A 25,389-nucleotide genomic window follows, 5' to 3' on the forward strand; every position below is an offset into this window, starting at 1 on the left:
AGTGCAGAGCCAGCCCCTCCCTTCCTGGGGCAGCGGCATGTCCGTCCACCCAGTGTGCCCATTTGGCCTGGCTCAGCTAGGGCTGGTAGGGTGTGGTGGGCGGGTAGGGGGTCTGAGCACCCGGCCGGACTTTGCACTCCAGCACTTGGTGTCCAACTGCCTGCATTTCTGGGTCTCCGTAAATCCAACGTGGATTAGCACAGCCCTCAGACTGCGGAAGGCAGGGCACTTGAAACCCACAAGGCAGATGGGGAAACCGAGGCCCACCGTGGGATTTCCTGCTCAAGGTTCCCGAGGGAGGCTGGGCATGCCTGGACTCATGGGAGCCACCCGGGATCCAGCTGTCGGGACCCTGGCCGTGTCCTGGAGGTCCCACCCCTGACAGGAGGGGTAATTTAGGAGTTAATGATAGGGCGTGGACGTGGGACCCAGGGATGGGCATCCTGGACTGAGCAGGGAGTGTCTGAGACCAAGGGCCCAGGGCAGAGCTGCCCAGGGGGTCTGAAGGACACATGGCTAGCGAGGCAGGGAGGCCAGATCCGGGGGCCTCTCCCTCTGAGCGGCCATGTGCTGTGTTCTGTGGGCTGCGCTCAGGCCCCGGAGATGAGGTTCGTGCCCCATGGAACAACCCCTGGGGTGCTGGGGCTGACATTTCCCATCCTACCTACATTGCCACATCCTTTCTGCATGCGGGGCCAAGGCTTTCACGCCTCAGAACATTGCCGGGCAGATATAGTCACGCGTGCCATGTGGCGGGTGTGGAAACAGGGAGGTGAAGACAGGAGCCGGAGGCCACGCAGCCAGAGGTGGCCGAGGTGGCCAAGCAGGCTCTGGACCCAGACAGCCTGGCTCCGGGCTCTGTGGTCCTAAGCACCGAGCCACACTGGTCCCTGATGCACGTGTGCATGCTCACCATGGCGCCAGCCCTGCTCTGTGCAAGAGCTGTTATCAAATGCACAGCAATCTCGTGAGCCAGTTGTGAATTTAAACATGGATGTATTTAAACCTGCACGTAGATAAACGACAGTTATGCCGAGTCCTCATTTCCTGCCTGCTTGGCTGCTACTTGTACTGCGGGTGTGCGGCAGAGACACCACCGTGGAGGCAGGCGGGCCCCATGCACCTCTCTCCCCACCTCCCCTCCGCCCCCCTCTGCACCCAGCCTGGCACGCTGGGAGCCTAAGTTCTGCCACTGTGGGGGGCTGACACCCCACGTGAATGCCCCCCAGACCCCCACAGAGCCTCTTAGCACACTCTGGCTGGGACGACGAGCTCAGAGCCTTCCTTTGGGGACCTGCAACGCAGCAGGCAGAGCTGGCCTGTAGAGCTGCTCACCCATGGGCAGGCGCCCAAGGACTCTGCAATGGGTGTCCCCCCACCCCCACCGTCCCCCAGCAAACCTGATTTCAGAAAGCACTGTCACCATTCTCTCCTGGAGGCTTTTCCATCTTAGGGCTTTTAAAACCTCTCTTCCTCCTCCTCAGACCACCTGCTGCTGGTAGCATCTGTCCCTTCGTCAGAGGGCTGCCCCCTAGACCCTTGATGCCTTTGTTGGGCGTCTCTGTGGAGGTCCCCATGGCTACCTCCCCGCCTTTCGGGACAGGCCCCCAGCTGTACTTCCTCACCCACATCTTCCAATGCAGCCAGTGTTTGATAAAATCCTCATGATGTTGTGATAATACAGGTTTTAAAACAATAATAGTAGTGACTGTGCCATTGCCAGGAGGGAGGCTCCGTGCCATGCGGAAACCTCCCCACATTGCCTAGAGGGGGGGCAGTCGTCCCTGTGCCCAGGTGAGGACCCTGAGTGAGGCCCGAGGGCTCAGGACCACCTCGGTGATACGTGGCAGAGGCAGAGAAGGACCCAAGTCCGCTTGACCCTAGCAGACTTAAGGTCCCTGTGGCCAACGGTGTCCCTCCGGAGTAGGGGTCAGGTGCTGATGAGCGTCACCCATGACCTTGGTGGGAGAGGGTCATGGAACCAGGTTAGCCTGGGTGCGTCCCTGGGCAGCAGCCCAGCCCTCCAGACGCATGGGGCTTTTTCCACAGGGCCGTGGACTCACGTCTTGAGCTCAGGTGTAGCTGTTGGGAGGTGGGGGTTGGGGGATGCCTCAGTCCCCCCCCCCGCCAACCAGGATCCACAGGAGGGTAACGACTTCCCAACAGAGAGGTGGTGGCCACAGCCGACTGGCCGCTCACTATCTTATTATCTCCCCCAGGTTACTCTCTGGTGACCCACATCCCGGCCGGCGCCCGAGACATCCAGATCGTGGAGCGGAAGAAGTCTGCGGATGTCCTGGGTATGCGTGTGGGGCCTGAGAGAGGGTGGGCTGCCTCTCGTGGGCTCGTGCTTTTTGTGTGGGGTAAAGTGTATGGGGTTGGAGAGGGGCGCTTGACCCTGGATCCATCCTGCGGGAGAGGGTCGGGCCCTAGAAGCCAGAACTTGACCTGGCTGTGTGTATATGTGTGTTGGGGGGTGTGGTCATGGGGAAGGTGACCTCACCCCCACGTGCAGAAGGACCTATACTGAAAATTGCTTGACAAAGGAGGGGTAGGTGCTGACAGGTAGTGAGTTCCCTGTCCCTGGAGATCCTGGTACAGGCAAAAACCGAAGGTGCTGGCAGTGGGGTCTCTGGCTCCCCCCAACCCCTACAGGGTACAAGAGTGAGACTCAGGAGGCGAGAAAGTTGAGTTGGAACAAGAGCACGTAGGTGGCCACTTGGAGGCCACGGGGGACGAGGAGCAGAGGTTAGATTCAGACTCAGGCCTGGTGGCTCTTGGGTGATGTCCTGCCACTGGACAGCTCTGCTGGCAGCGGGACCATGGTTAGTAGGGGTCCTTTGACATGACAGTTCTGGAGCTACTTGCATAAGTGGCTGAGGCGGTGAGGCCCCGAGTTGGTGACAATTTCTAGAAAGGCTCCCTGTGTAGCTGGAGTGTTGGCCCGCAACCTCCGTGTCTACACCTGCGGGCAGCAGCCTGAGGTACTCCTGGCTGCGGTAGGTGGGTGTTGAGGCCGATGAACTGCTCTGCCCCTGGCCTCGTCCTGTGGGGGGTGATGGGCAGGCCAGGGACCCCAGCAGGCAAGCCGGCCCTGCCACCTGGCTCCCCTCCCTGCATCTCAGGGTGCTGCGTGAGAGCCAGGACTGGTCCCTGCGTGGGGACGCCGTGAGTGGGGCCTCCGAACTCCAGCCCTCATGCCCCCAGGTCTGCACACTCAGGCCCCAGGCCCCACTGCCCAGGCTTGGGAGCCGGGCCTCTGCCAGGCCGGTGGCTGTGTCCCCCGCTGGGAGGGTGGCGAGGCCAGGAAACACCGTGTTCTCAGACCCGGCGGCACAGTAATCGCTCTCGAACCAGACGCGTGGAAACAGCAAGGACAGCCTGCGAGCAGCGGGGGAGCCGCAGGAAGGAAGGTCATTACTGTCAGGAAACAGGCTTTGGACGCCAGCCGGGGATTTAACCCTGTGCACATACCTGGCGGCCGGGCCCCACCAGCCGCACCCCGCACGCGCCCCACGGTGCGCAGCCTGCACAGCCCGGATGGTCGTTCCCGCGACTCTCCGACGTTTCTGTAGCAGACGTGTGTTGCGTGTTGCGTCTGCCTGATAATAAATGAATGGCCCGACTCCCCTGCTCCGATTGCATCAGGAGCTCTGGAAACGGAGCTCGTCCCCGCCCTCAGACCAGTTTCCGGCACTGGCTCTCCGGACAGCCTCCGAAAGGCACGCTGTGGCCCGGCTCGGAGCCCGCCTCTTCTCTCCCACCCCTGCGCCCACGGCCCCCAGCACCTCTGCTCGCCCTCCACAGCCCCAGGGCGGGCCAGCTGCCCCGCACGGTCCCCCCGAACCCCCAGATCCGGGAGGCTGTTCTGACCTCCGGGGCTGGCAAGAGCTGGGTTGCCGTGGGTTGCACGCACGTTCCTGCTGTCTGGGCGTCATCAGGCTCGGGTCAGGCCCTGGGAGTGGCCGTCCTTCGGAGGTCCTGTGTTCCAAGTGTCCACTCACACCCCGTCTCAATGAGAGGGTGACTAAGCATGTGCCCGGGCCTCCCTCAGCCACGCCTGGGAGAATGGGTTGATGGGGGGAATGGTCAGTCTGGTGGCAGCAGCCACGCCCCAGGATGTCAGGGCTTCCAGTGACAGCACGGAGCTGGTCAGCTCAGGGTGGTCCGGCGGGGCCTGCGGAGGCCGCGGGGACAGTGTTCCGGGTCAGTCAGGCCAGGGCTGCAGCGTTGCTCAGCACAGGCCCTGGAGGGACCCTGGGGTCCCCATGTGTGGTCCCTTTTCCAAGGTGGGAAGCTGGGAGGGGTGCAGTTCACCCAGGGTCACACGGTGAGTTTTCAGCAGGGCCGGGTGATGGGAGAGTGTGTCCACACTTTCTGAGCATCCCCAGGCCAATGCTGGACGTGGCAGGATGCCCAACTCCCCAACGACAGGGAGTGTCCCGTCTTGGGGTCCCAGGGCTGAGCTGGCCGTCGCTGCCTGGGTGGGCGCTGCTGGCCGCTCCCTGTCCCTCCGCCCCTGCCCAGTGCGGCCCGCACAGGTGACTGGCTGGCTTTGCCCCTTCAGCTCTCGCGGATGAAGCTGGCTACTATTTCTTCAACGGCAACTTCAAGGTGGACAGCCCCAAGAACTTCAACATCGCGGGCACCGTGGTCAAGTACCGGCGGCCCATGGACGTCTACGAGACGGGCATCGAGTACATTGTGGCGCAGGGGCCCACCAACCAGGGCCTGAACGTCATGGTGGGTGAGCGGGGCCGGCCCTGCAGGGGCCCCGGAGCTTGGGCCACACGCTGCACCCCCCCCACCCCGCCCTGGTCACTCCCGCCCTTGTCTCACAGCCCCGGGTCTCCTTCCTTCCCTTAGTCTCCGAAGCCCACATGTGTGTGACCTCATTCCCAGTCGCTTGTCCAGCCAGCCACCCGCTGTCCCAGCCCTCGGCCCAGGAGTGGGTGCTTTGGTCCAGCACTCGTAGTCATTCGTTCACTCATTCATTTCACTTATTCCCTCATTCATTTGCACTCATTCATTCACTCATTCATTCTCATTCACTTATTCACTCATTCACTTGTTCATTCATTCACTCATTCATTCATTTATTCCTTCATTTACTCATTGCTCTCTCACTCAGTCATTCCCTCATTCTCACTCATTGACTCATTCATTCTCATTCATCCACTCATTCGTCATTCACTCCCATTCATTCATTCATGCACACATTCCTTTTCACTGATTCATTTATTCACTCATTCATTCATTCATTTAAGATTTTATTTATTTATAAATAATAAAGAGACACAGAGAGAGATGAAGAAAGAGACACAGGCAGAGGGAGAAGCAGGCTTCCTGCAGGCAACCCGATGTGGGACTCAATCCTGGGACTCCGGGATCACACCTTGAGCTGAAGGCAGACACTTAACCACTGAGCCACCCAGGCATCCCCACTCACTCATTCATTAACTCATTCACTTACTCACAGTTCCTTCACTCACTCATTCATTCACTGACTCCTTCACTCCTTCTTCCTTCTTCCCTCCCTTCCTCCCTTCCTTTCTTCCTTTTTCCTTCCCCACTGCTATTAGTGACCCTGGTGGGCCTGCATAGCAGGAAGCTGCAGCCATCGGATCCTGCACTAGTCACTGAGGCCAGGAAGCTAGTTGGGGATGCAGGGATGCGGGGATGCAGGCCTCCTCCCCATTGCACAGTTGGGGTGTTTACACCCCCACCTAGTTCCCTGCCCTTGGCCCCATTGACACTGTGGCATTTTTGCCTGGTCCTCAATGTTGGGGAACCTGCCCCTACCCCTTACTGCCCTTCCAGGGTGCTCACGGCTTCTGGGTTGGGGGGGTGCAGGGAGGTGAGCAGAGGGCAGGAGAGAGTTTGGGCCTGCTGTGTCAGCTTGCCGGGACACAGCTGGTGTCTAGAAATGAGAGCCATCGCCACTCGGTGCCCCAGTGCTGAGAAAACAGAAGAGGACTTGTCAGTGAAAGCAGGTGATATCCAGATGGGAAGTTCTGATGTTTTCCAGGGTCTGTGGACCCAACCCCCCACCCCACCTGACCTGATTTGATTTCAATTCCACCATTCATATCCTCACTCTGTAGAGGAAAACCCTGGGCACATGGAGCCTGTGACTTGCCCCTGCCGGGGCTGCTACATGGCAGGTCAGCTGGTGCCAGAGCCAGCTGTTTGTTTAAGTGCTATGCTGGAGGGGTCTCTAACTGGGGGGGGGGTGCCCCCTCCCCACATTGCTTCTTGGCTGAAGAGCCTCCTTGGATGGCCCCAGAACCTAATGGGGGCCACATACCTCTCCACCTTCCCTTGGAGCTGCCCCTGAGGCACACCAGCTGCCTGGCTTCAGCGTCCCAGGACCCAGACTCCTGGACAGAGGACAGTGTGATGCAGGGTTTGGGGTGTGGTCTCAGGAGAGGCAGCTGGGGTCGGGGCTCTCCTGAGGGCGGGAGGGGGGGCCGGACTAGACAGAGGGAGATGTGGAGCGGTATGGCCGGAACCTCAGCTGATCCCCTGGGGGCTCTGGGGTTGCAACGGCTCCTCAGAGTCCTCTCCAGTTGAGGCAGAGAGGCAGAGCCTAGTTGCTGGAAGCCACAGGTCTGGGTGTGACCCTGGGAGAGGCAGTTCTCTTCAGCTGAGGATGACTCCTGGGGCAGGTCTCTCTGGGAACTGTCCACAGAGCGTTCCAGGCTGCTCGTGGAAGGGCGGGGACTGGAGGCAACCATTTGCTTTGTATCACGAGTTTACCTTGGCGGGAAGAGCTCCTCTAGAGTTCTGGTTGGCTTCTTCCCAGGGAGCCTCACAGAGAAGGCTGGTGGGATGAACAAAAGTTCGTCAGGGGGCTGCAACCCAGTCACATTACTTGTCTCCTCCACTGGTCACTCTAGGTTCCCCTCTGCTAGTCTAGGTGGCTTACCTGGCCAGGTAAGCTCACCTGAGGGGTCTGGGCTCCTGGGCTCCAGACTCTGCCCCATTCTTATCCAGTTACCATCGAAAATGGGCAGGCAGGTACCAGGAGATGCCCCAGGGGGAAAGCAGGGAATCAAATATATTCCCCAGGGTTGACACGTCCCTACACACGCCTGGTGGTCGGGGTCAATTCCCCTGCCAGGGCGGTCACTCTTGCTACTCTCCTGACACAGGCACCCAAGTGGACCAGGTGACAATCAGAGCCGAGAGTTTAATGAAATTCTTGCCATGTCTCCTGGTGCAAGTGTTCCCCGTCTGGCAAGCAGGACCTGTGGACCTGCAGACCCTAGAGCCACAGGGACCAGAAACCCCAAATGCTCCCTGGGGACCTGGGAATGATCGCCACAGCAACTTCCATTTTGTGGTTCCCAGAGCCACGCGGCCTGCCCACTAGGCCCCTGTACTGTGTCAGGGTGATTCGTCATGGTTGTGTCATGGAGGGTGCCCTGGCACCTCATCCTCACACGGTGCTGCTGTCTGCAAGCCATACCACCGCTTTACTGCGTGCTGTCCCATCAGGCTGGCGATTTCTGTGTGCGGCAGCCAAGGGTGGGTCCAGCAGATCTCATGGTCACGTGCCTGCGGTGGCCCCTCCTTTGCTATAAAGTGGGTCTCTTTGGCCAACGCAATGTCATGTGGTATCCTGTCTCGGCGGATCAAATGCCCTGTGAGCCCTTGGGTCTGAGGCCCAGCTGGACTTCCATTGGTGGAAGTAGCTAGAGAAGCCTTGGCCCACACCCTGGGGCCTGTGCAGAGATTCCAGCATCGCCTGCATGGCTGTTCCATTCATGTACCCACTGTGCCATCAATGGGTGGACTGATGGTGGAGGCTGGCCCCTGCCGACAGGCTCAGTGTCCCTCTCATGGGGGATGCTCCCTGCTGTGCTTTAACAAGTGACACAAGTGGGGAGTTGGGGGGTGGTTGACACCGCCCTAGGACTAAACTGCAAACAGGGACTGTTGTCCATCCCAGGGGAATAGAAACTGCCTCTACCCAGTAGGGGTGGGAAAGATCGTATTTGCCACGTTGGTGGCCATGTGTGGTCAACTTGAGGTCATGTTAATCTGCTCTGGAAAAAATGTTTATCTGGAGCTCCCACGCCATTGGGTTTGGAGGGGCTCCTTGTCACCCTCCTGGATCTATCTTGCTTATATAGCAGCCAAACTGTTGAGTTAGGCGTGGGGCATGGGGGTTACCACCTCCCATCCTTCAGGTCACCAGGACTGACACTAATCTCTGTAACTTCCCCAGGATGCAATACTGTTTTTGATTTACTCTCTTGGATGGGGTGGGGGTCAGGGGTCGGGACCATAGGCTTGCATTTAGCTCCCCCTGTGATGGTCGCCCCTCCCCTACAGGTTGAGGAGCCAGCTACCACTGTGCACGTGGGAGCTGGTCAAGCTTTGCGTCCAGTGCACATACTGCGAGCCAGACCTGGGCTGTAGTTGGGCTGCTATTTGTCACCCACACGCTGTCTCACTAACGGGGTGCATGACAATGCTCTAGGTCCCTGACGGGCAGTGACAACCTAAACCCTGGCTACCAGATGTCCACCCATTTCTCCAGCGAACAGTTAACCAGGTCAATGACTATGTCGATTCTGGGGGAGAAAATCTAGGGGAATCATTACCATATAAACTTGTTGTGACTTCTTCTTCCCAGGGACCCGGCCGTTCCATCATTCAGTGTATTATGGGTCTGGATGCTGACCCAGGAAATCGGGTGGGGCGGTGAATTTTCTGGGGCAGCTGCCCTCCGCCCCTGAATATCCACCCTTGATTTCTTTTGATCTTACAGATGGAGAGGTGCCTTTTCTGGACCCATCTATATGTCCCCTGGGGTCCTTTGTCCTATGGGCCATGTGCGGAGGTCTCTGTGGGTCAGGCTTCCTGGCTACCACGTCAGCCCCCTGGGTTCTGATGATCTTGGGAAGCCTGGTTCCATGACAGCTTGTTCTGGCATCTGTCTGGCCTGGGGATACTTAATGGTGTCCCTCCAAGTGTCCTTCTGAGTGATGCTACTGCTTCCTCTTGGGCACATTTCCTTTCACTCTGGTGAATAGAATGTCCTCCAGGGGGTCTTGCCAGAAACGGTCACCTGGTGGGGTTTCCAGTCTCTCCTTACACTCCCATTATCTGCCATGGCTTTATCCTTCACTTAGTGTTGGCTCCCTTTCTCCAAGGTTCCAAGAACCACCCTGGTGGCATGTTGGCACTTTGTCCCAGAGTTACCCCTGTGGGATTTCTGACTCGTGGTGAGAAGAAAATGCAGATTGGGTTTGAGTCAGCTTTATTACTTGTAGAACATCCTCTTCATGCCCGCCGTGGCCTGTGCCCGGGGTGGACACCTTCCTCCGCCCCCTCCCTGGGCATGCTCCTACTCACCAGGCTTCAGATGCGGGCTGCCCTAAGGGGTGAGGTGCAGCATGAGTGGAGGCCCCGTTCTTTGGTCAAGGCTGAGTCCCTGGGAAGGAAGGACTCAGCTGTGCACCATGGCTGGGACCGCCTCTTGCAGCTCAGGACAAACGTGTGTCTTCCCTCTAGGGGCTGGTGGGTGACGAACCTCGGCAGCCACCCCAGGTTTGTGCGGAAGGGGTGGGGGTCCCACTTCTTCTCCTCCCCAGGTATGGAACCAGAACGGCAAAAGCCCCTCCATCACCTTTGAGTACACGCTGCTGCAGCCGCCGCACACCCACCGCATCCAACCGGTCTACTACAGCTTCTCCGAGCCCACCTCCGAGAGCGCAGAGAGCCAGGAGCTGGATGGGGCCGCATTGCTGGGCTTCCTTCAGCACAACACCTCCTTCTACAGCCAGGCCTCCTCTGAGCGGCTGGGCCTGGACAACCGGCTGTTTGGCCACCTGGGCCCGGGGATCGAGCTGGGTCTGAGCAAGGGCCAGGAGACCAACGAGGTGTGCGAGCAGGCCGGGGGCCGGGCCTGTGAGGGACCCCCCAGAGGCAAGGGCTTCCGAGGTAACCAGGAGGAACGGGATGGGGCAGGGGCTTCCTAGGGAGACGGGCCCTGGGCAAGGGGTCTTTGGTCTCCTGCAGCTTGCAGATGAGGCTTGCAGACGGGGCTGATCAGAGGCTTGCAACGTGCAGCTTCGGGGACAGGACCAGTGCCACCACTTCACATACGTGCTGTTTCTCATCTGTTCTTTGAGGCGGGCATAATTGTCCTCATTTCAGTTGCGGAGGCTAAGGCTTAGATGTGGGCTTTCCCATATCCATAGATGAACTGGGAGTCGAACCCAGGACAGTCTGACCTTCCAGCCCGTGCACTTGTTCATTTGGTAGAGACAGACAGCACACCAAGGTGTGGCCAGTGATCTGGAAGGGGTGACCGGTCAGCGAGAGGGCATGGGAGGACCTCAGGTCCTCAGAGAGGGTGGCTCCTGACCTGAGGGCTTGGGAACAGTTGTGGGCGAGGGGTGGGATGAAAGAGAGAGCCAGTGAGAGCCAGCCTGGGCAGGGCAAGGTTCAGGGGAGCAGCGGGAGGCGTGGCCAGAGATGTAGGGGTGAGTTAGGGTCCCCGAGAGCCACACCAGTAGCTTGGCCGTGTTCCTAAGGCCCATGCAGTGGCTTGCCAGGGTTGGTCTGGACCATGCCTCCGATTTTTTTTTAAAGATTTTATTTATTGATTGATTGGAGACACAGAGAGAGAGAGAGGCAGAGACACAGCAGAGGGAGAAGCAGGCTCCATGCAGGGAGCCGGATGTGGGACTCGATCCTGAGTCTCCAGGATCACACCCTGGCTGAAGGTGGCGCTAAACCTCTGAGCCACCGGGGCTGCCCACATGCCTCCAATTTTTAAGACCCTGAGAGTCTTCAAGTAAAAAGCACTTTAGGAGTTGTTTTAGTGCCCTGGGGCTGCTGTATCAAACCACCCCAAACCAGGAGGCTCCCCACAGCTGGAAACTCATTCTCTCCCAGTTATGGAGGCCAAAAGTCCAAAATCAAGGTGTCAGGTGTCAGCAGGCCCACACTCCCTCTGGAGGCTGTGGGTGGTGGCAGGCAGAGGGGGGTCTTTCCTGCTTCTTCTGGTTCCTGGGGGCCCCAGCCTCTGCACTTCCGTGGTCACATGCCTTCTCCTCTGTGTCCGTCACATGCACTCTCCTTCTTATAGGGACAACAGCTGTCGGATATAGTCCCCCCCCGCCCCGCCCACAAATCCATGATGACTCAACTCTAGATCCTTAACTACCTTTACCAGGATCCCATTTCAAATAAGCTCACATTCTGATGAGGTTCAGGGCAGGCATGAGTTTTGAGGGGACCCTCTTCAATCTGATTTCCCTGCAAGAGATAGTCCAGGCCGGTGGGCACTCCTCCACGTGGTGGTCTGTGTCCTCTCCCTGTGCAGAAACCTGCCTCTGGGAACCTCCCAGTTCAGGTCTTTGCTGCCAGCCACCCTGCGTGCCCGCCCGCACCCCCACGGGCAGCCCTGGCGCCCACACAGGGGAGCATCTGAGAGTGAGCCACCTGTCTCCCTCGTAGACGGCAATGCCACAGGGACGGCTCTCACAGGGGACAAGGATGAACAACAGGTGGATAAACGTCTCACTTCCCAGCGGCTCCTCTCTGCCAACGTCATCTCTGATCAGCTCCTGGGCGCAGGCTCCGACTCCAGAGAGCTCCCCTTCAATGAGACGGGTAACAGCATCTTTGCGCAGGGTGCCCCGAGGCGCTCCCCGGCCGAGAGCCTCTACGTGGACTATGAGGAGAATGAGGAAGCGGGGGCTTATCTGCTCAATGGGTCCTACCTGGAGCTGAGCAGTGACAGAGTCACCAACTCCTCCTCGGAGGCCCCGTTCCCCAACGCCAGCTCCAGCCTCCCTGCCTTGGCTGGCAACAGGACTCACAAGGCCAGGTAGGAGATGCTTCTGCTGCCCTGTCAGGGCTGCTGGGGCAGGCCTGGGGTGGGGGACAGGCCCGACCCCGTTCCTGTCCCGGGCCCCAACCCTGGGTCTGAGTGGAGAGCTCAAACTCTGGGGTTTAGTGACTTCTTGCCACAAGTTTGGCTGAGCATCCGTGTGTGGCCCTGACACCAGTTCAGGGGGAGGAGGAGGTGAACGGTTCCTAGTGCTCATCGTGAGCCCAGCTCGGCTGAGCATCCACGTGTGTGGGAACAACCCCCCTTAGTGGTAGGGCAGTTACGGGGGCATGGAAGGGGTCAGAGAGCCTGAAGGCCTGGGTTCCCAGTCTGGATGGTCACCGCACACAAGCTGCCGAGCGTGGGGTGGGCGCTCCAGGCTGCACAGTGGCTCAGGCCCGACTTCACTGAGGGCCAGACAGGAGGTGGGGAAGGGTCCACTGGGGTCCTCAGGCAGGGCCAGAGCCCAGAGTCAGGCACTGGGAATAAGGCCTTCTGTTTCTGGGGCTGGAGCTGCCTCCAGGATGGGTCGAGTAAGGGGCTACCTGGGGCTAGGTGTCCAGAGCCAGAGAAACACCTGGAGACCCCTGGACAGTCACATCTGGAGATGCCTAAAGAGTTATACCTGGAGATGCCTGGACAGTCACACCTGGGGAAACCTTGTCAGCCACACCTGGAGATGCCTGGACAGTCACACCTGGGGACTCCTGGACAGTTACACCTGGAGATGCCTGGACAGTCACATCTAGGGATGCCTGGACAGTCACTCCTGGGGACACCTGGACAGTCATACCTGGGGATGCTTGGACAGTCACACCTGGGGACACCTGGACAGTCACACCTGGGGACACCTTGTCAGCCACACCTGGAGGTGCCTGGACAGTCACACCTGGGAACACTTGGACAGTCACACCAAGGGACACCTGGACAGTCACACCTGGGGACACCTGGATAGTCACATCTGGGAACATCTGGACAGGCACACCTAGAGACACCTTGTCAGCCACACCTGGAGATGCCAGGACAGTCACACCTGGGGATACTTGGACAGTCATACCAAGGGACACCTGGACAGTCACACCTGGAGACACCTTGTCAGCCACCTGGAGACACCTGGACAGTCACTCCCGGGGACACTTGGACAGCCACACCTGGAGATGCCTAGACAGTCACACCTGGAGATGTCTGGACAGTCACATCTGAGGACACCTGGACAGTCACATGTGAGGACACCTGGACAGTCACAGCTGGCTCTGGGTGGGAGGCACTTGGGAGCAGTGTGGCCTGCCACCATCCCTACTAGGGGAGAATCCCTGGTGACAAATCCCTTGGGTCAATGACAGCCACTATGGAGGTCCCTGCACTGTTCCCCAGAAGCTCAGGGGGCAGTGAGACTGCTTCCAGCAGAGCGAGTCACACTCAGCAGCCACTGGTGGGGGGTGGGGGCTAGAGGTGGGAAGGACTCAATGGTTCTTGTTTTGTCTTTGAAGACCCATCTGAACTCCTTGACTTTAGACACCAAACATGAACGGAGCCATAGGCGGGCTGAGGATGCTTGGGACCCTGGGTCACTGGGTTTAAAAGAAGGTTTGGGTATCCCTCATAAGGTGAGGTGGTTGGGGTGACCCTCTCACCCTTGAGCTGGGGACAAGAGTGGTGAAGCGCCCCCCACCCTCCACCCAGTCTACCAGGGTACCTGATCCTTCTCTAAAGCTGCTTTCTAGAGGCCCCTAGTCACAGGGGACAGCTGGGGCGTCGGGCTCCCTGGGTACATCTGGGACGCCTCTTACAGTCTCTGGGTGGAATTCTTTGCAAATGTGGACCCAGTGAAGCTCTGGAAGCTTCTGTGGCTGCCCTTCTTCCCACAGGGCCCACCAGGGCTATCTGCTCACCTTTCCAGGGGCCCAAAGGCTTTCAGGGTGTGGGGCCTTGGGAGCATGTGGGACCCAGCGGCTGGGAAGGGTGGCAGGCTTTGCTTCTGGGTGCAGGTCAGAGCCTGAGAGCAGGATTCACGGGCAAAGGACCAGTGTTCACATCGGGCCCGCACTTGCTGGTGTGACCAAGCCAGTTATGGAATGCTCTGCACCTGGTCCCCGCATCCTTGGCCTGGTCCCTTCTCAGCTCCAGGACTGCCCAGAGGATGACAGTCTATCTCAAATGGAAGCACTGAGTTGGGGACTCAGCAGATAGAACCCTCAGTAGGACCTGAACCTCCAGGTTGGGGTGGGGCCTCTTGCAGATGCCCCAGAAGCTCGGCGTCCCTCTCGGAGTGGCTTGATCAAGGTGTCCCAGAGGCTCTGCTGCTTTAGGTGGCTTACAGCAGTGTGGACACAGTTCAGGAAGGGGCATCAGGAGACCCAGGGCACCATCCCAACTTTTCGAGTGACTCACACATGTCTCCCACCCACTCTGAGCTTCAGTTTGAGTCCCTGAGAGTGGGGCCAAGAGGATGCCAAACGGCCCACAGGTCCTGCAGCCCTAGGATTCCCAGGCCAGATCACCCACAAGCTTTGGGGTCCTTAAGCCTACGTTTGAAAGCATCTCTCCTGCCCCCACCCCAGCCGACTCTCACCCCACTCCTCAGTGCCCCCCCAGGACCCCCTGGGCTGCAGGAATCAATACAATTATTGATTGTCCACACTCAGAAAGCCCTGGCGGGTGTGGGGAGAGATGGGGCGGTGTCCCCCGCCATCAAAGGATGCTGCTGAGGAGAGACCAAAGATGGTCTTTGGAGATAAAGGGCCCAGGGAGGCGGCGGGGAAGCCACCAGGCCAAAATAGCCCGGCGGCGCGTCTCACTGTCCAAACACAGGAAGTCGCGTCTGCTCAGGGAGAGGCCAAAATCAAAGGGGCGGCCCAGAAAGGAAAGGTTATTTTCATCTCTTCAGAGCGGCCTCAAACAATCACGGGAGGCCCCCGGTCACCAGAGGCAGACGCTGGGAACCGGCCTGGAGACGGGGAGACACAGGCGCGCTCTCAGTCTCTCTCTCCCCCACTCCTGGAGAGGGAGAGGGGAAGAACAGCAAAGAGGCCTTGCTGGTTTATTTGCAGACCAGCAAGGTCGGTTGTGGCCAACCGAGACTCTCCCGGCCTGATTGTCGGACCCTCGAGCCCCACCGAGTCTGGCTGAGACGGGTGCTCTCTTCCTTCCAAAAAGGAGGCTCTAGAGGGCTGGTGGCCCCCAGATTCTGTGAGATTCCGTGGGTGTTTTCCTCCTGGGTGCTGGCTCCTTCCAAGAACAGAAGCTGGCAGGAGTTGCATTGTTGTGCAAATATGGGCTGGTTTTTTCGAGAGGGGCTCTGCTGGGCATGACGTGGAAGAGTGAGGTGTGGGCAGCCCCTCCAGAAATACCTTTTGTGCTTAAACCCCGAAGGGTTATTTTGAACCGGGCCGCGTGCGCGCTCTCCCGAGTCGGGAATGAGTCACGCAGCCTGCTGGCTGAGGAGTGTGTAATTAGTTGAAGATGGCGCAGCTTTCCCATGGGTGGGGCGGTGGGACACGGGTGGGATCTTTGCATCTCTTTTTGTTCTTGGGGAGAATTTAAAGCCGGGGAAAGGAGGGTGGGGGACCCTATCGGTGAGTTGCGTTTTCCAGATCAGGCATTAGGTGGTAGGCTTCTGGGCCCTTTCTCCCCAGGAGGCCCTGCATGGGGTTGCTGGGTGCTCTCCCTGGTTTCTACGGGTCCTCTGCTGTGAGATGACAAGGTCTTGGGGGCTTGGGAGAGCCCCATTCAAGAATTTCTCCCCACTCTTAAGGAGGAGGGAGGGGGAACCTTCCTCTTCCCTCCGAAATCTGCAAAAGCAAAGGGCTGGCTCTTGGTTGTGAAGCCACCAGGTCAGGGGCTCAGTGGCTTCGAGTGACCCTAAAACTGGCCACCACCAGCTCAGGGCCTGTTCCCCGGGCCCCTGCTTCCTCCTCCTCAGCCCCCCACCCCTCTCCCTGTGCCCTGGGTTATGTGGCGCGTCAGTAGATTCATTACTTAAGGCCGTGGGTGGATTATTTCCTGGTTCTCAGAGTGAGATGAACCGCGGCTCGTCCATGTGTGAAGCCCCTGGGAGGGGAGCGAGCTCTCAGTTGAATCCAAACCAATGTCTTGGCCACACAGAGTCGCCTGGAAAGCCCTTCAGCATGTACACCCTGGGACCCTTGCTCAGCCTGGCCGCTGAGGTGGCCACAGGTCCCCAGGAAGGGACGCGTGCCTGTGCCCACAAGGACACCTCGTGAAAGGGTGGCAGCCGTGGGTGGTCGCCAGTCAGCCCCTCGGGAAGCGACACGAGGCAGTGGGGCAGGGTCAGGAGTCAGAGGGACGCCGGGGACGGGGTGGGGGACTGAATGGTGTGCCTTTGGCCAGGCCATCGCCCCACGTCCGCTTCCGGGGGGACCCCCTCCAAGCCCCGGTGGCTGCGTCTCAGAGCAGATCCTGGGGCTCCAGGAGGCACTGCCGCTGCCGCCACTGCTTCCCTCCTCCCCTGCTGGGTCCAAACCCAGCCTGCGCGCTGGATACTGAGGCTGGGCCCCAGCACACCAACTGGTTCAAAGAAGCAAACAGTCCTAACAATAGTTGGCTTCAGCCACCCGGGCTCCGGCCAAGAATCATAGCTGGTTGCTGGCGCCGACCCAGCCTGCTTTCCCCTGCACAACAGCCATCGCAGACCTGGGCAGAGGCGTCTGGAGGGGACCGGCCACTCCCCTGTCTGCAGCTGAGCTTTGCTGTTTTGATACTTGGAGGCTGAATGGCTAGCGTCCTCATTGAAGCAAGAGAGAATTCTGGCACATTCTCAGCATGGAAGGTGCCTTCTGAGGTCCCTGCTGGGGGAGTAGAGCAAAGGAAAGCACTCGCCTGGGGCCAGGAGGCAACAGTGGGAACCCGGCGTGTGTGCGGGGAGCCGTTGCAACGCCAGTGAGCCCCGAGCTGGCCCCAACCCGGGAGCTCGGGCAGCGGGACTGCCACCTGTCCAGGCGAGGGAGAGGCGGACGTCCGTTCCGTCGTACCGCGTGCCTCCCTGCGGTGCTCCCTGCTGTCCTCCGTTCTGGACACTGGGCGTGCTGACTCCAACAGTGTGGACTCTGCCTGGGGCCCTGGGCGGTGCGCCCTCCGGGGAGCGAGCGCTCATCCCCTTTCTGCTTCTCCTCAGGACCAGGCCCAAGACACGCAAGCAAGGCGTGAGTCCAGCGGACATGTACCGGTGGAAGCTCTCGTCCCACGAGCCCTGCAGTGCCACCTGCACGACAGGTACCTATGACGGGCTGCTGACAGGTGGCACCTGCTCAGCCCGCCTGTGCAGTGGGGCTGGGGCCGTGGGGCCCGCCGCTCACTGGTAACCCCGGATGGCCCACAGGGAGAGTGTCTCGTGATTTCCTGGTCAGGGCAGTGCTGTGAGGTGACAGGAGCTGGTGTCCTCATGCTCTCAGCGTGCAGGACCTCGGTTGGGCCCAGCCTCCTGGGAGTCACTCAGGCTGCCCCAAACACTCCCTCATCTGCTGCTTTCGGGATTATATCTTATTAGGGCAAATGTCCTTTGGGTCGAAAGTATGACCTCTCAAGTGGGGAGGGTTTTACTTTCATTCACAGCAGCCTAGGAAGGGAAACTAGACCCACAAGGCAATGGGACAGATTCTAGGACCCGGTCAGGGGAGCAGGTAGGAGGGGAACAGAGACACCCCCCCACCCCCCAGCGGGCCCTAGACAGACACATTTGGTTAGTTAGGAAGCGTTGAGCTGAGATTCAAACCCGTGTCTGTGCACATGGCTGGCCACCACCACGTGGGCATGCTGGCCGCGGCCACCAGAGACCTGGGTTCCATCCATGGCCAACTCTGGCTCCCTCCCCTGGGGGGCTGCTGCAAGCTCAGATGTCAAACCCAGGGCCAGCCCCCAGGGCAAACATGGCAGGGAGACCACAGGAGGGCCGCCTTCCTGCACTTGGGACTTCATGTTGGGGTTTGGTCAACATCCGGGGCTGCTGCTCACAATGTGTGCTGCCCCCACCCTGCCCCGGCACCCCCCAAACTGGGCCCTGCAGCCTCTGGCCAGTGAGGAGGATGAGGCAGGCCGCTGCTGAACCTTAGCAGCTGGTGGTCTGGGCTGGGCCTGCGGCCCCAGTTGGCAGCGGTGATGCCTGAGGGGGGAGCTGGGGACACGGCCCTGCAGGGTTCTGAACCCACTATGGGTCCCTATGTCTTGCTCACACCAGGACTTGCCCTTGGTTAGGGGGCTTGGGCCCCTCGTGCCATCTCAGGAGCCTCCTGAGTGGGCTGTGGGGCAGGCCAAGTTGCCCCCGGGAGTCCATGGAGGGCATGAGGCCAGCTTTGCAGGGTGTGTGGTGAGCACGGGAGCTGCACTGTCTGGCTGACCACACCACGTGCCCTCAGCAAATTGCTTAGTCTCCTTGAGCTTCAATTTCCTACCTGTAAAATGGGGCATGCACCTCTGCCAAGGTGGTTGTGAGGATGCAAAAACAAGGCCACTGGTCTTGGGAGTGAGCCGCAGGGGCCTCCCCACAGGGCACTGGGCGAGGGGGGGGGCACAGATCAGTCTGACAGAGCCCCACAGTCTCCCCGGGACACCGTGTCTGCTGGGATTGTTCTAGAACATGGGAGAGTCTCCTTTTCCCCTGACACAGTGCTACCTGGGGAGGTGACAGCGCTCGAGGTGGTGGCAAGGGGCCTGATGCCCGGCCCTGGGTGGAAGACAGTCCCCAGGTTAGAACCCAGAGCCACCTCTCCTCACCTGCAGAGTGGCCAGGCAGGGGGACCACATGATTTGCCTCATGTGGCCCAAGGGTCCCAGGAGGATGAACCAAGAAAAGGAAGCGGGAAAGACAGATTTGCGCTCTATCAGCAGAAGAGCTCTCCTGAGCCAGGGCTGTCCGGGAGTGAAACCAACAGCCCCAAGAGAGGGTGAGCTCCCTGTCACCCAAGCTGGGCCCAGGTGGCAGGTGGCAGAAATGGTGGAGCTGAATGGTCCTCCTGCCACCACCTCCATTGAATTCGAAGCTCATGACTGTGGACCTACTACTCTCAGAATCCCATTTTGGGGGGTGCCAGGGCCAGGCCGGGCGATGGTGGAGTTGCAGGGCTTCTGGGGCACGTGGAGTCCATGCTATGCGGTGGGCACCCTGTGCTTGGCTGTGAAGTCACATGAAGGACAATTGGAGCAGGGAGTGGACCCTCTGCCTCCCGAGCTTGTGCAGGGTCTCTTTCTTTTCTTTCAAGACACCCTTTGGAGCGGTAGAAATGCAGCTGAATGTGGGCCAAGGGCTTGAGCTCAAGCAGTGCTTTCGAACTGTCCCTCAGCATCTCTGGGGACCCCGGCAGGCCCTGAGCCTGGTCCCCCACCAGCACAGCACCCCGATCCATGTTTCATGCGCTCGGGCTCCCTGCACGGTGAGGCCCCTGTGCATACAGAGGCTTGAAAGGCACTGTGCTCAAGGCTGATGTAATGAAAGAAATCAGTACCTCGACTCCTCCAGCATCTCGGGGTGGGGAGGTCCCAGCGTGGGGATGACCAAGCTGGGGCCCAGCAAGGCTGACAGTGCTCACATGACTCCGCCATGACCAGGGAGACACTGAGCTGGGTCTTGAACCCCAGTTTCTCTTGCTCAAGACCTGCCGTGTTTCCAGTCCATGGCGAGGTCTGAATGGATAATCCGGCACTTGGCAAGGGTCTGGCAGTCCCCAGGCCTGGACCTCCCTGGGCCCCAGAGCTGGTGTCTCTGAGGCCTGGAACATTCCAAGCAGACCTGGCCAGGAAGGCAGCCTCCCCCTCAGAGAGAGCTAAAGACGACACAGCCCAGTGCTGGCGCAGAGGAGCCGGTGATTGCAGCCTGGCTCGTCCTTTACGGAAAAAAGAAAAAAAATCCCTGTGTAGGCTGCTTCCCAGGCTGTTACGTTCCATCCAGGGCTGGGCTTGGAGAAGCAGCAGCTTTCAGACACACGCTGCTGGGAAGGGAGGGCTGGGGTTCTCCATCAATGGGGAAATGGATTTCCTCCTGGAGGCCTGGCAGCCCCATTGAGGAGGGTTCCATTGTCTCCATCACTCAGGGAGGCTGCCCCCCCCTGCCCCCATCTCTCTCTCTTTCTCTCTCCCTCACACACACACATCAGCATCCACAAACCCTGACCTGGGCCTCCATCGATGCTAACAAATCTCCCCGGGGCATCCTGCTTCCTTGGCACGGACCTAACTATGGTTCAGTGAATTTGGCTCAATGTGCCCACTCGGTGCCAGATGCAGGGGTGCAGGGGCAAGAAGACCAGAGGAGTAGGAGATGAGGGGGGCATCAAGGAACTAACGACACTGGGTGAGGGCTGGCCCTTAATGTATCATCCCCCTCATGGGATTTATGGAGTACTGGTGGGCCAAGGAAGGTGAACATGCATAGTAGTGATTAAAGAAAGTTCAAAGAGAGTTGGATGAGGATTAAGGTGTGTCATGGGAGGGCAGGGAGAGTCTGAAGATGAAATACAACACCTGGGGGCGGGGCTGGAAAGGGCTGGAATGGCGAGAGTTTCCAAACATATCCATCCACCCACCCACTCACCCACCAACTTACTCATCCTTCCATTTACCCACCAAACTGTCTGTCCATATCCACCCATCCATATCCACCACCTACCATATCTGTCTGTCCATATCCACCACCTACCATATCCATCCATCCATATCCACCACCTACCATATCCATCCATCCATATCCACCACCTACCATATCCATCCATCCATATCCACCATCTACCATATTTGTCCATCCATATCCACCATCTACCATATCTATCATCCATATCCATCTATTCATGTTTGTCCAAATCCATCCATCCATATCCATCCACCCACAACCTGCTCATCAACACATTCATCCATCCATTTACTCACAATCTGTCCATCCATCCATCCATCCATCCATCCATCCATCCATCCATCCATTTATCCATCTACCTATTCATCTACTTACCTACCCTCCCGTTGACCCAACCATAGATGGGTAGTTGCTGAATGAATGAAAATTAGTGACACCTGGCTGTATTTGCCTCTGTACCCCTGTAAGGACCAGTTTGAGTTTATTCAAAGCCCAGGGTTTGTGATATACAAAGCAGGTGCCCAGTCTGAGCTGGATGGGGTAGGAGTGGAGGTGGGGCTTCAGAGAGTGGTCAGACCCTAAGACATGGGCAGGGGGAGAGTTCAAATCCACAAAGCTGTCCTCACGTGGCTCTGCCTCTGTTCTGTAAGCTGGTTACTGTCATCATCCTCAATTTAGACCAGGAAGCTCTGAGAGGTCAGGTGACTTGCCTGTGCACACGGTCCATCTGCTGGTCTCCAGGGGACTCGCTTGTGTCTCATGGGCCCTTCCCTTGTCCTGAACCAGGGGTCATGTCGACCTACGCTATGTGTGTCCGCTACGATGGCATCGAGGTGGATGACAGCTACTGTGACGCCCTGACCCGTCCCGAGCCTGTCCAGGAGTTCTGTGCCGGGAGGGAGTGCCAGCCCAGGTACCTGCCCCCCAGCACCCTGGGCAGCAGTGTGGGGGCAGCTAGGCTCTGCTTTGCCTCTGCTCAGGGGAGCAGCAGGAGTTAGCAGGCACCCTGCTCCTTCAACGGGCTTTGTGGGCGGGATGTGGGGCCTGCGGGGTGGGGGCACTGACTGGCCTGCCAGTCCTGCCGTATCCTGCTCTGCCTCACAAATGGTCAGAGACAGAGCCCTAAGCACGTCCTCTTCCCGGTTACGACCACGCCAGGGTCTCCAGAGGAGCCCGAGGCTACACACCCTGTTCTCTTGCTGCTTGCTCCATTGGGTCCTTGGCTCCATTGGGTCCTTGCTCCCTTCTGAGGAGCTGGTCATGTGGCCCTAGGGGGCCTGCCCTTCCCCCTGGGGGCCGCCCTGGAGGGCAGCGCTGGCTCTGGGACATGGAAGCCTGATCTCGGGTGGGAGAAGGAGGGAGGGCTTTGGGAGGGAGAAACAGCATGAGCAAGGGAGCAAGGCCGGGACACGGCTCCTCAAGAGGCTGGAAAGCCAGCTGGCGTGTCTGGACATGACAGCAGGTGGAGGCCACCTGGATTCCCAGACAGGCGGGCCAAGCACACGGTCTGGGCACCAGCGGGGCCTCCTGCCCCCAACCTGGGGTGCCTCCCAGGGGGCTCTGGGTCATCAGGTAGCAGCCTCCACCCTGGGGCCTCACCAGCTTCCTGGTTGGCTTAGCCCCGTGTGATTTGGGACACTGTCGGGGGGCAGGCCCTCTCACGGTGTGGGGCTGCATGGGGTCCCTGCCGCAGGGGGTAAGGTGGGGTCTCTGAAGGCCGGCCCCTCCCGAGGCAGGTGGGAGACCAGTAGCTGGAGCGAGTGCTCGCGCACCTGCGGCGAGGGCTACCAATTCCGCATCGTGCGCTGCTGGAAGATGCTGTCTCCCGGCTTTGACAGCTCCGTGTACAGTGACCTGTGCGAGGCGGCTGAGGCCGTGCGGCCCGAGGAGCGCAAGACATGCCGCAACCCTGCGTGCGGGCCCCAGTGGGAGATGTCTGAGTGGTCTGAGGTGCGTGTATGTGGCCGGGCCCTCGTGGTCGTGTCCCCGCACGTCGGGGCGGCCCTGACCCCTCCCTCACTGCTTCCTCACAGTGCACGGCCAAGTGTGGGGAGCGCAGCGTGGTGACCAGGGACATCCGCTGCTCTGAGGACGAGAAGCTGTGCGACCCCAACACCAGGCCCGTGGGGGAGAAGGACTGCACGGGGCCCCCCTGCGACCGCCAGTGGACCGTCTCCGACTGGGGCCCGGTAAGGGCAGGCCCGGCTGGGGTGGTGTGCGTGGAGGGGTGACCCATGCCCAGTGACAGTGGGTCCCAGGCTCTTCCCCTTGCTGTGCTTCAGTCTCCCTGTTTTTCTAGAGTGAGGAGGTGGGGTTAAAAGACCCAGGGGGCTGCTCTCCCCATTATTCTGAGGAATCAGGACCTTTGCCCCAAAGCAAGTGGCTCCTTCACAATCCCTTTTCATGACTTCCCTGCTTGTCTGCGCCTGTCTCTGTGTCTCTCTGTAAGACAGACGCTCAGATGCTCACCAGGGTCCCCTCTGGGTGCTGGGTACACAGATGACCTTTTTAGGATATTTTAGGTGTGCTTTTCTGTGTCTTGTTTTTCCACTGAGCATGTAATATTTCTGTAATTAGAACAGAAAATGTTATTTAAAACGTGGTTGCTGTGGCAACCGCTCCCTCCCCCACACCGCCTGGGGAGCCGGTTCCTCTCTGGGAATGACAGCAGGGGGGATGGCATGGCTAGGGCCCTGCCTCTAACCCCCCCCCCCACCCCCCGGGCCTCCCCTTGCAGTGCAGTGGAAGCTGTGGGCAGGGCCGCATGATCCGGCACGTGTACTGCAAGACCAGTGATGGACGGGTGGTGCCCGAGTCGCAGTGCCAGATGGAGACCAAGCCTCTGGCCATCCACCCCTGCGGGGACAGGAACTGCCCTGCCCACTGGCTGGCCCAGGACTGGGAGCGGGTGAGTGCCCTGGGCCAGTGGCTGGGCTGCCCTCTGCCTGGGGCAGTGTTTGGCCGAGAGCCAAGTAACCAGGAGGACCGATGGGTCACTTGGGGAATTAATTGCAAATTATGATGGCACAATTCACTAAAAATTAATTGGAGATAGAAAAAAGCCCCAAAGGTAAGAAAACCCCTTAAAACTTGCCAAATCTAAGTAGCCAAATGCCCCATGATGCACGCAGATTGGTCATGTTATTTTCTTTACGGATTTATGGAGAACCAGGGCTGGGGGCCCTCAGGCTGCACTGGCTCTCGGCTCCCCCCGGGGGCCTCTGCATCTATTGGTTTCACGACCATGTCGTCTGCCCACCGACCGGCCAGGTGTTGACTTGTCACTCCAGACCAGTTGTTCTCAACCAGTTCCTTCAGGCAGACCGCTATTAGTCAAGTCATCTCGGGACAAATTGTCATGAACCATTTTGTTTCAAAACAGATGGTTTTCTGTGAAATTGCTTTTGATCAGATGTGTTTTGGGCCAAATGGTTATCGACCAAAGAGTTCTCAGCCAATTTGTGGTTGATCCAAACGTTCTCACCCGGTTGTCACCGACCAAGCTGTGTCACCAGAGTCACGTGTGCTGTGTGCTGGTCCTCCTGGCCTCTGGCCTCTGACCCGGCCCCACCTGTCCCCGGCCTCCAGTGTAACACCACCTGTGGCCGAGGGGTGAAGAAGAGGCTGGTCTTGTGCATGGAGCTGGCCAACGGGAAGCCACAGACACGCAGTGGGCCTGAGTGCGGGCTGGCTAAGAAGCCCCCCGAGGAGAGCACCTGCTTCGAGAGGCCCTGCTTCAAGTGGTACACCAGCCCGTGGTCCGAGGTGAGCACCAGCTGGCCACTCTGGGATCTCAGGCCAGCCCTGAGTTCTGGTCCTGCCCCACGTCCCCACAGTGATCATGGAGCATCACTTGAGTGGGGTGGGGGTAGGGAACAGGAGCCCCGGGGCCAGTGCAGCTGTGGGCAGGCTGTGTGACCTGGGGTCCCAGAGCCTCCAGCCTCAGTGTCCTCATGGGCCAGCTCTGAACTCTATGGGGATGACAGAGGGGCATTGCATGGGACGGGGAGCCCTGGAAATTCCACTGTGATGTTCTATAGTGTACCCCAGACACACCCCTGTACCCATGGCTTCCGTGGTCCCAGTCGCTAGGATGTGAAGGCCAAATCCCTAAATCTTAGAATTCAAGGTGAATATTCTTAGAATCTGTAAGGCAGGGTGAGTCCCCCGCTCGGGGTTCCCAGTGGAAATACTTAAGGTGACCAAGTCTTGTCCTAGATGGGACCTCTGCTTCCTACAGCACACATGCTCGTTCAAGAGCAAAAACGTGCATGTTTACTCATTCTGAGTTGCCCACAAGAGGACTGACCTGGAGGGACAGAGGGGCCAAGGGTATGAGGGTGGGGTGGAGACTTCCAGAGGAGGCGTGGGCAGGGCCAGGGCCTGAAGGATGAACAGGCATCCAGGGACCAAGGCTCCCTGCCCACCCCAGCCCCCTCAGGGAGTCGAGGGCTCAGGTCCCAGATGTGCCTGGGTGACGTGGGGTCACCCATATCGGGGAGGGGAGCAAGAGGGAGCCACCGCCTGTGGGATCTTGGCAGGAGGTTGATGGGGCAACTGGGGTCAGCAGATGTCCCTGGTGTTCTGGGAGCTCAGCGGGGTTTTCCAAGGGGAACATCTGGATGGGGGAGCCTCGGGTGGGAGTGGTGACTTTGGAAGATAGGTCTAATTGGCGCGCGACAGTTTTTTACTGGAGTGGAAACCAGTGCTCTCGCTCGGCCATGGCCCCGTGTGTCCTGAGCATTCTGTCTCACAGGCCCCAGGAATGCTGAATCCAAGGACCCACCCAGGGACAGTGAGAGAGGAGGGGGCCCCCGCTTCACTGTGCATATGGTGAAGCCGAGTGGCCCTGGGAGAGGGTGGGCAGCAGGTCTCCTGTCTCCCATCAGCTGAGACTCAGCAGCCTGGTGGGAGGGGTGGGACGCCCCCTCCTCTGGCCAGACTCCTGCCCTGCCAG

General features: G+C 59.2%; 1 protein-coding gene and 1 long non-coding RNA gene across 4 annotated transcripts in view; one reads left to right on the plus strand and one right to left on the minus strand.

The window, feature by feature from the left end:
- Positions 1-25,389, plus strand: part of ADAMTSL2 (ADAMTS like 2) — a 33,282-nt gene that overhangs the window by 6,185 nt on the left and 1,708 nt on the right. For 2 of the 3 annotated variants that reach the window (XM_038548836.1, XM_038548835.1), the window contains exons 8-17: positions 2,220-2,300; positions 4,568-4,743; positions 9,606-9,954; positions 11,479-11,851; positions 16,989-17,086; positions 21,219-21,345; positions 22,169-22,382; positions 22,466-22,621; positions 23,170-23,340; positions 24,021-24,197. In XM_038548836.1, the coding sequence (XP_038404764.1) occupies positions 2,220-2,300; positions 4,568-4,743; positions 9,606-9,954; positions 11,479-11,851; positions 16,989-17,086; positions 21,219-21,345; positions 22,169-22,382; positions 22,466-22,621; positions 23,170-23,340; positions 24,021-24,197 (1,922 nt within the window). The remainder of the gene's footprint in view (positions 1-2,219; positions 2,301-4,567; positions 4,744-9,605; positions 9,955-11,478; positions 11,852-16,988; positions 17,087-21,218; positions 21,346-22,168; positions 22,383-22,465; positions 22,622-23,169; positions 23,341-24,020; positions 24,198-25,389) is intronic. The other variant, XM_038548837.1, reaches the window with a different exon arrangement.
- LOC119876663 lies at positions 980-4,000 on the minus strand. The gene is made up of 2 exons (XR_005364825.1): positions 3,874-4,000; positions 980-3,602 (listed from the first exon to the last, which is right to left on the minus strand). It is a non-coding gene; the product is annotated as an uncharacterized LOC119876663 (long non-coding RNA).

Source organism: Canis lupus, chromosome 9 (genome assembly GCF_011100685.1).
Source record: "Canis lupus familiaris isolate Mischka breed German Shepherd chromosome 9, alternate assembly UU_Cfam_GSD_1.0, whole genome shotgun sequence".
Lineage (NCBI taxonomy): Eukaryota > Metazoa > Chordata > Mammalia > Carnivora > Canidae > Canis > Canis lupus.